The sequence below is a fragment of the Neltuma alba genome, unplaced genomic scaffold, assembly GCF_004799145.2.
Source record: "Neltuma alba isolate B1F8T4 unplaced genomic scaffold, ASM479914v2 tig00012480_pilon, whole genome shotgun sequence".
Classification (NCBI taxonomy): domain Eukaryota; kingdom Viridiplantae; phylum Streptophyta; class Magnoliopsida; order Fabales; family Fabaceae; genus Neltuma; species Neltuma alba.
In genome coordinates, this window is record NW_021636955.1 from 47,093 (window position 1) to 57,613 (window position 10,521).

General features: G+C 35.1%; 1 protein-coding gene across 1 annotated transcript; it reads left to right on the top strand.

Annotated features, from left to right (window-relative positions):
• The first annotated feature begins 1,663 nt into the window (after nt 1-1,663).
• LOC114727507 (trihelix transcription factor ASIL1-like) lies at nt 1,664-4,702 on the top strand. Its single transcript, XM_028914202.1, has 2 exons — nt 1,664-2,520; nt 4,028-4,702. The coding sequence occupies exons 1-2, from the start codon at nt 1,849-1,851 to the stop codon at nt 4,484-4,486; spliced, it is 1,131 nt and encodes a 376-aa protein (XP_028770035.1). The 5' UTR covers nt 1,664-1,848; the 3' UTR covers nt 4,487-4,702.
• Nucleotides 4,703-10,521: the final 5,819 nt, after the last annotated feature.

Here is a 10,521-nt window from a genome sequence, read left to right on the forward strand (position 1 = left end):
AAATATATATAAATATGAGAGACAAGATAGATTGGAGTCTTATATTTGGGACCAAAATAAAAGTCAAATAAAGTCTTATATTAAGGACCAAAGGCAGTATCATTTTTTGTTTTTACTTTTTTGAAGAATTGGGATGGCATTTACTAAAGAGAAAATAATAGAAAATCACATAAGATGGTTTGGACATGGGTAATGACGATAAATCAAGCAGTATTAAGTATCTGAAAACAGGTAGAGTAGGATTAAAGAGAAGAGCTAATAAAATTATTGAGCAGAACTTTTCAATTAATAATTTATTCAAAGATTTAATTATTGATGGAGCACAATAACATCATATGATTCATGTAGCTGGCTCTACCTAAGTTTATTGTCATTGTTGTCGTAAAGTTTATTGTCATCCTTGTCATTTTTTCATTTTCCCCCATGAATTATTGGCTAATACCTCTCTCTCTCTATCTCACTCTCTCCATAAATAGAAATATTTGTTCTAAAAAAGAATAAGTAGCAATTTTCTTTACATATCTATTGTGTTTAAACTCACTTTGATGGTTGATTTGTTTATGTTAATGAACATGAAAAGTCATATCAAGAGAATTTTTCCAATTAAGGAGGATATATAACATGAATTGGGATTGTGGTGGAAGTGGCAGAATGGCAGTGGTGGTGTAGATAGTGGCTTTTGGTGGAGGGAGAGAGAGAGAATAGCTGTGAGTGGAATGGGTGACTGGGATGCAAAGAACAACATCAATCAAAAAGTGGGTAACACAGCCACGTGAGTGTCCCACCACCAAGCACCTCCACCATGAACCCCATGAATCTCTGTCTGAGCTGGCCTTAGCTTCATTTCAACGCTAACCGCCAAAACTAACTTACTTCTCCCCCCCCCCCCCCTCAACCCAACTCAGTTAAGTTAAATTCATGTGAGTTAATTTCCAACCTAATTTTTGTCCATTCAATTATTTTTACTCCATTGTTCTGATTTGTTATATGTCATTGTTATGTCATTACGTGTCATGAATTAGACTTCACTAACACAATTATTTTACTTACTAGAACAAACCACAAGTTTCAATGTGAGAGTAAAAGTTGTAACATAAATCAGATTAAAATTCGCTAACACTAAAACCAACCTCTTTTTTTTTTTGAATTACCCCTCTACAAAATAATCTAACGATTTGTTTGTGATATATATTATAATTAAGTAATTTAATAACTTTTTTGATTTTTTAATTAATTAATTGGACATTATATAAGGATATGATATAATAGTATATGAGAAATAAAGACTATTGTCATATGTTTATAATTTACCTTTCTCCTCGGTAAAATCACTTTAGACCGTGATACCGTGGTTGCTTTATCTCCCTTACAAAAGCAAACCCAAAAAGCCACGTATGGCTAGAAAAGTTTTTCTTTTTTGAGTAGTTAAATTTTTTTTAGGTAAACTTGAAAAGTTTTTTTTTTTACCAGTTAAAGTATTGATTAAGTAGAAAAAATTTCTTCTTTTTTTGTCATGAATAAAATTTTAATGGCTGTTTTTCGTCTAATTTTTCCTAAAAAATTTTACTTTCACGTCAAGTAGCATTAATTTATGGTGCTGTTTGTGGACTATGATTCCCCTTTGAGCTTACATTTACACATTCATGAACATGATTGCCTTATTTGACAATACTCCACGGTCTCACCTCCAGCTCTGCCTCCACTACTTCCCTCTCCTCTTCCGAATATGCTAGTGGTTCTTCTTCCTTCTCCTCCCTTCCCTTAAAATGTTAGCAGCTTCCTTCTCTCTCACCCTAATCCCTTCAATCATTTCCACTATTCTGTAAATGGGGTTTCAATTTCTTCACTATGGAAGACAAACAGCCACCACAATCCGCCCTTGTTCATGACCCTCCTCCTCCTCCTCCTCCGTCTATCCCCAGTCATCATGATCATATTGATCCCGTCAAAGAAGAATCCCCCAGAAAACCCGTCACCGGCGGCGGCGCCGGTGGAGATAGGTTGAAGAGAGATGAGTGGAGTGAAGGAGCTGTGTCGACGCTTTTGGAGGCGTACGAAGCCAAATGGGTGCTCCGGAACAGAGCCAAGCTCAAGGGCCATGATTGGGAGGACGTCGCCAGGTACGTGTCTTCACGCGCCAACTGTACCAAGTCTGCTAAGACTCAGACTCAGTGCAAGAACAAGATCGAGTCGATGAAGAAACGGTACCGTTCCGAGTCGGCGTCCGGGGATGCATCATCGTCTTGGCCTCTGTATTCGCGTCTTGATCTTCTCCTCCGTGGGACTGGGCCTACTGCGTCCACCACGACGATGGCTGTGCCGCTTGCCGCGGCCGCGGCGGCACCGTCTCAGGTGACTCACCACGGCAATAACCAGGGTTTTGTGTTGTTGGAGCCTCCGTTGGCGGTGGCTCAGCTACCTCATCAACTACAGCCGCCTCCGGTGGCCGTCGCCGCTCCTCCTCCGATTGCCAACGCTCAAAACTCTCACGGATCCAACGGTATTGACAGGTTAGCCAAGGTAAATACACAATTAACTGTAGTTTGAAGCGTAGAGTGCTTGTATGAATTAGGACGAAACTAACACAACGACTACGATTGTGACTGAAGATTACTCACTCTATTTTTACCTCGATCCAAATTCATTTTAACAAGAAATTTTTATCCGGATAATAATCAAAATTTGAAGCTTGATTGGTTGAGAGGTAACATAAGCATTACCTTCGCCTGAGTCTGGTTTGATTATAGATAACGTATCTCTTGTTTCTTACCATTCTATGATCTCTCTCGGGAAAGATTACAAACTAGCGACTGTAAGGCACAATTAACAAACGTTGGAATGATTGATGAAACAAGTCTTACAATTTGAAAAATATGAGCTTTTTTATGGGTTTGATCTGAGTTTCCTCTTTGCCACACAAAATCATTATCTTCATTGCAGAAGTTAGGGAGATACACGTTTGCATAAAGAATAAGGATTTTATGTCTTTAAAGGAAAGCTATTAAAGGCCATTTATTGGATGGTCGGCAAATATGAGTCATCAAAAGCAAGTAAGGGTCACACTCAAAATAATTATTGCATTGACAAAATATAGTGCCATATTGCAGTTTTGGCTGCTAACTCATCCTGGCTGTCAAATATGTTTATCTATTAGCAATATCCTTCTCCGATCCTTAATATATGAGTTATATATAAGACCTATTTTGTATGTTTATCAGTTTTTTTTTTCAAATTAACTCTATTGATATTCTTTCAACAGTAATCAAATATAAGAGAGGGGAGGGAATTAAGGAAGATGTTTAGAATGTTTTAGAATAAAACATATCATATTAACTAATTTAGCTAACATTCTTAATATACTTAAATTAATTAATTAGGTCTTATATTAAAGATATGAAGAGTACTATTATATGATTTGTGCAAATGATAAAGTTAATTCTATGCATAATCTTTTGAAGAATCACTCTTCGTACTTAACATGTGTGTGGAGGATTCAGTAAAAACTCATGGATTCATGTCTTGTGAATATTATATATCAAAATATGTCAAAGATCAGTTTATTTCAAAAAATGAAGCTAATATGATTGTATCTCTTTTATTATGATTTATCTTATGGAGGTTATGCATATTTTAAATTTAGGTTTAAATTCATTAGAATCTGATTGAAAAAACTTTGTTAATCTCCTGCATTTAAGAAATTTAATATTTAATAAATAAATAGTACAAACTAAAAGTGGGCATAAAGTTCACTTCTTCTTCTTTTTACCTTTTTTTATATTTTCTTGTTAAATGTAGAGAATGTAAATTCTCTAAAACAATTTTTACTTATTAGCACCAATAATCAGCTAATATTTTAATCGATTGATGATTTCATCTGCATCTATATATATAATCAATACTACTACTGGATTGACATGATAACACATTGTGTTGCGAGGACTGGAAGAATAAATATTTGGTGTAGTAATCAATACTATGCATTATCAAATTACATACTTACTAATGACTTTTCATTTATAATGAACAGGAAGATGGATTAGGGACGAACAAATCATCAGATCAAGTGTCCAACAAGAACATGAATGCAACTCTGGACACAGATAGCAGCACACCAGCCCTGTATAGCCATTCAAAGGATCACCCAACAAGAAGTAACAACAACAACAACAAGCGGAAGAAGAAGATGGATCATCGAAGCAACATGAAGAAGATGAAGAGAAAGAGCGCAGAAGGGAAGTTTAATGAGATGGGAATAGCAGAGAGCATAAGGTGGCTTGCAGAGGTAGTGGTGAGATCAGAGCAGGCGAGGATGGAGATGATGAAGGAGATCGAGAAGATGAGGGTTGAAGCAGAGGCCAAGAGAGGAGAAATGGATCTTAAAAGAACTGAGATCATTGCTAATACCCAGCTAGAGATTGCTAGGATCTTTGCAAGTGTCAATAATAATAAAGGTGTTGATTCCTCACTAAGAATTGGTAGGAGTTAATTAATTAATTAATCAATCATGTGTATTAGTTAGTGTATAGAGTTGATTATTTAATCAATATATATAATGTTATATTGATGAGAAAACTATGGGGAGATGGAGAAATTTGACTGTGTAACTGTCTAACAGCAGGACAAGAGAGTGACAATAACATCTCCTAACCCATTATTGTAAACTTAATTTGCAGCCTCCTCTCTCATTAATTAAGAGAACCAAGGGCTGCTTCTTCTTTTAGATTATAAATCGTGATGGTCGTAATTATGATAATTTAGTGGCCAAACATGTTAAAGATATTATCAATGTTTAGTTTTACCAATTTGCTGCCAAATGTGGAAATTTTAAATTACATATAACTGAAAAATATAGAAAATTTGGGTTCATTTTGACCAAAATGTTATGCGAAGTACTGATTCGGATTATGAATGTCCACTATGCTAAACAATGGAATGTAACGTGGATAATTTCTAAATCCCACTGGAACTTTGCTTGATATCTATCTTGTCTCTCTCAAAACAAGACCAAAGCCAAACCCCACCCCACCCGAAAGAATCTCCACCTTCAATTCCAGACTACTTTGCATTTCTCTCTCATCCATCATTGTTCTAACGGCTCAGGCGCTAGAAATGGTACGAGATCAATTGATACAGAATAAGGTTACATTTGCTTAATTTGTCCGCAACTATGTGATTGGGTTTGTTTGCTTTCTGGGGTACCTATGTGATTTGGGTTTCAAGGAAGGAAATTATGCCCTAAAAATGATGCAAACTGAGAGAAAGGTGATTGACTGGAGTCTGTATTCATGCTATTAGTGGCTACTTTATTTTCCCTCCATCATCACTTGTCTCTTGCCCAGCAAGCAAACAACGATTTTCACTCTTCATTGCCATACCTCTGATTTTGAATCCTTTATATAAAAATTATTTAGCAATCAAATCATTTGCTTTCCAATTCCCAAGCCATCTTATAGCTTGGGCAAAATCAATGTCCCACGGAATGCTCTTATTTACAAGTTCTTTATATGATGAAATTAAAGACAGTATTAGTGGAAGGGCGAGAAAAAGTTTTTGGTGGGGTGGGGAGGGAGAAGCTGAAGGTAAAGGACAACCACCTAACGTTGCTTGTTATGAATGCTGGTCAACACTGAGAAGCAATAAAAGAAGAGTGCCCACTGCTCAAGAGATGAATTCATCACTTATGACCTGTCTTGAATTTTCTTATTGGTTGCTCATACATGTTTTAGTGAAGAATTCATGAGCTTTTTTTTTTTTTTTTTTTGGGGGAACTGACAAGGACTCATGAGTTTTCAGATCTTGTGTTATGAGTCTAACATTGGCAGCCTCACAAATATAGGGAGTTTATAAGTTCAAGATTCCCTTTCTCCTAACAAGCTAGTTTATTAGAATTGGGTTCTCCCTTTAAACTTATACTCATCGTATCTTAGGGCTGTGCAGAGTGTAACTTTACCATTGCAGCAAGATTCTTAAGATTACTGCACAATTTCATTGTGTATAATTTTTGGATAATGCATACGTGAGAACAGTGTCACTAATCTGTGGATGGAGACATCATTACAGGGGCAGACTAGTTGGTTTAAAAGCTTTGATCACACTCAAGAATCACACAAAAAGGGAGTAACAAGTTTGGTTTCAACCAGGAGAGTGATGAGTTAGTCAGGGTCAGAAGGAGCTCTTTGGTCATTTTCCATCTGGGAAGGATGAACAGAGTTGAAAAAAGTTCTCTTTTCCTTATAGGTGAAGTTCTTTAGTTGTTTGTTATTAAGTTCTTCAATAAAAACATAACATATGGATATATCACAGTTCCACATATAATTATTCTATTGAAAGATCTAACCAGCAAATATTCAAGAACTGCAATTAATTTTTTTCCTTCAAAACAATGTAACATAACATCACAATGACTGACACTTCGCAACTAGTGTACAAGACAAATGACTATACTTCTGTAACACAGAAATGGGTGTGAGCTCTCACACCTGAAAATATCATAAGCTAAATTTAATGTTGTGATTCTATCATTCGATGTTTTACATTTTAAGAAATCATGACACAGACTCATTGATTCTTGTCTGATAGAAATGGCCACACTAACCTGTCTTCTAGATAGTCCAAAGAGTCTTATCACTTATCTATGACTCTTCATCGTTTTTTACTTTTGTTTTGTTTGCATTCATCGGAACTGCCATTTTCTTTCATAATTTTTAACTACCTTTTTGGTAGATCAGGTGTCACATAGTGCTATGTTTTAAACTTAGTAGGACAACACATTTCAGTCAGTTGTGCAGTTTCTATATCTATGTTACTTCCCTCAAAACGCCTCAATCACAAGTGCTTTAGACTGGGATCCCCGAAATAACCTTTCAGATTTACTACCTCCGGTTCTTAGTATAAAACCCCGTTGACTAATTGGAGAAGATTAAGAAAATTACTAAATTAATTAATTATAACATATATTACATAATCTCTCTAAAACACTTATGCATATCATTAGATTATATATTAATTTATAAGTAAGACAAATTAGTTTGTAAAAAAATGATGAACATAAATACTTTGAAGTAATTTAGTAACTTTTTTAATCTTTCCAAATTAATTAATTAGGTTTTATATTAAAGACCGGAGGTAGTAGTTTATAGAACTTGTTGTTGAGTATGGGAACTGTGAAATTATCATTAGAGTAAATATAGATCAATGAGTACGAATTTACGCTTGATATGCAGGTTAGAAGCCAATTTACGTGCAAAATACATAAACCTACGTACCAACAAAAAAGATTCATCAGAGACATACTGTTCTTGATAAAGCAAATGCATGAACTTGGTTATTATCACATACTTTAAGAATTCTGTGTCATTTCAATTAAGCTGTTTCATCATATCCTTTTACAGGTTAAATCCTCTTGATCGCTATCTTTAAGATAAATACCCCCCAATAAATCAGAAGATCATGCATTGCTTTTACTTTTGTAATGGGTCACAAACACCAACGTTAACGTTATGTGTTGCTGTCATATATACTATTTTACATCCTTACAAAGACTGAATTTATTTGTAATCTGCAACAGATTTAGACCTCAGGGAGATCATTTTCTGGTGAAATTTGATTGTGGCAGCTTACAAGGAGCAATTGAACTTATTGCTTTTTCAGGTTTGAGGCGGCCAGCCCTGTTTTTAATCGGGCCGACATCAGCAAAAATGACTGAAGGCCCTGTCCCAAAACAGATGATACAAGATATCCTTGTAAAGGAGATGCGTGAGAAGTAGAAATTCTTTGGTAGATCTGATCTACAAAAGATCTGTAAATCAAGTCAATTATAAATACTACTTCCGGCTCTTCATATAAAAGTTAGTTGAAGGTTGAATTTTATCCTAAATATAAAATCTCAATTCATTTTGTTTCACATCTTTTTTCAAAATATCCTTATTGATTGCAAAGAGTTCTTATCAGGGAATAATTCTAATCATTCAATATACATGGTTGAAAATGATAGTTTAGAGAGATCAACAGATAAATAACAAGCTTCACTAATTTTCTTAATATTCCCAAATTAGTTATGTAACTCTAATATTAAGGACCGAAGTTACTTTGTAATAATCATGTTAGAAGTAGATTCCATTTAAATGTATACTTGATATTGATCCTATGAAAATCCTAATCTTTCTTTAATTTCAATAGGATCCTGATTTAAATCACAAGTGCCTTGGATTTTAATCTTACTGATCTCATCACAACTTCCGGATTTATAGTTGATTCAAATCATAGGGTCAGCCTCTTCTTAGTTAGGTGTAGTAAAGGGAATTCAAGCAGAAAGGAGGGGTCATAGAGTTGCAAGAAGATGGGTTTAGCTCTTATCATTCTTTGGGTTTACTTTCAAGTGTATTTTGGGATATGTCAGAAGTAATTTAGATGGTTCTCTACTTATTTGTGAGCAGTATAAACATACTTATATTTTTAATTGTTATTTTTCATTTGGAGATAGGCATCTTCTCTTATGATTTGATGTGTTTGGTACATCAAACTTGACAGCCTTACTGACTCATCTATTCATAATTGACCTGGTTTACTTTTCTTTTACAGACCAATATTAAAACTTTTGACAAAAAGAGTACAGTGCTTCACCCCTCTTATAGTTGTTAGTCTGGATCCTTGAAGCTTCGTTTCGAAACGGGAGAATACTGGGAGGAAAATTTCCAAAAGTTAGAGAAAAAATCCAGTAGAATTTTCCCCTCTAGTATCCCCCCTCCCTTCCCCCCAAAAAAAAAAAAAGAGAAAATATCTCCCTAATCCAAATAAAGGGGCTAAAGTTAATGTAGAAGGAACATTTGGAAGGAACTAGAGAAAAAGGGACAAATTAATTTGATTGTGATCTGGCTCTCATGTGCAACCGTATTTTCTTGTACTACTCTGCGATCCTATCTAACTTGATATAATTGGGGTCCCTGGCTTGTTCTGTGTGGTGTGATGTTAGCCTCTCCAGTACAAAACTGATGTCCCAACCACTTCATCTGATGTTGGCTTCTCAGGGTTAACTTGTATGGTGATCTTCCTGTAAACTTTGAGCTCAATATTTTTTTACTAGTCTGTCAAATACAAAGACATCTTAACACGCAAACATAGTATTCATCAAAGATGGCTATTGAAAACATGTTTGTGATATATGTGGTGGTTATGTTGAGACTTAAGCATTATATACATAAATATGCTTAAATTTTCTCATCCTGTCCATTCACCAACCGGTTCTTGGGGAGCAATGGAAAGTGACAGGCATAGGGTGCAGGACATCCTAGGAAAAGAAGAACAGAAACAGAGGAAAGACAACCAAACAAGTTTCACTGAGAAGGAAGCTTACATATTATTTCTTACAACTGCAGGATTCATTAGTTGTCGGATGTGCAGGGCACATGAATGTTACTTGTTATTGCAGGAGGACCTAGAAGGCCCTCTTAAAAGTTGGTGGGTGAAATGCAATGTATGGTGAGAGAGAATTTAAAAATCCTGTCTCATGGGTCTCCCTGCTTTGGTACTTTGTACTGTAAAGCTGGTTAAGTTTAGAATCATCATTCATCTTTTGCTGGTTAATAATCCTGTCAAAAACAGAACTTGGGCTTGTATTATTACTGGCAAGTTTGGTGTTAAAGCTGTCCAAAAGGTTTGTTTGTGCATTTAAATTTACTCATGTTTGCGTGAGATAATGAAACTCTGTCAAGAAATGGGACAGGCAGGATTGGATGTACCTGGAAAATAAATGAACCGTATGAGGAAAAAGAAGTTGTGGATGTGTTTTGATGGGAAAATTTTAATCTTGACTTGAGATATTATATTGTTGTGTGCCATATATTCTGGTAGGCATCATGTTTTTAATTGATTCAGCGAGGTTTTGATGGCCAACAAGCTAAATTCAAATCTGAACTTTGCATTGTCCAGTCAAGTTTTAGTGCATCACTAGCCGACTCGTTTGACAGAAACTACACTTGGGTTCCATTTTCCAGAAATCTTCTGTCCTTAGTCTTTTTGAATGATTTTATCCTCATTTTCCCAGTAGGCTCTGCTTCTAGAAAATCTCTTTTTTTTAACTTTCAAAATTGACCACAAAAACAAAACCAAAGTCTGATATAGAACAGCAAGCGCTAAGCTCCTTTAAAAAGTTTACGGTACAAGGGATCCATCACAACTAACGCAACCCAATTAAAAAAAAAAAAAAAAGGTTGGTGTAAACTGTAAAGTTATGCTGAATCCTGCTCAGAAGGAGATTAATCTCATTAGGGTTCAAAGGGTCTGGAAGAAAGGCAAATTGATTTTTTTTTTTTTCCCCTCATATGAAATACTCCCTCCGTCTCTTATTATAAGATTCAGTTTTTTATAAGATCCTCTTTAAGTGTTTGAGCATTAATATAGTATTACCTATTTTACCCCTAATTTAATGTATTTAATATTTTTTTTTATTATTTTACTATTACTCTCACACCTTTATTTATTTATATATAGACGTATATTTGAAAAAAAAACTGTATTTACTAC

Bases quoted from the DNA above. Each gene is read 5' to 3' on its own strand.
- LOC114727507 (XM_028914202.1), top strand. From the start codon at position 1,849: ATGGAAGACAAACAGCCACCACAATCCGCCCTTGTTCATGACCCTCCT. The intron at 2,521-4,027 runs GTAAATACACAA...TATAATGAACAG, and splicing joins GTATTGACAGGTTAGCCAAG to GAAGATGGATTAGGGACGAA.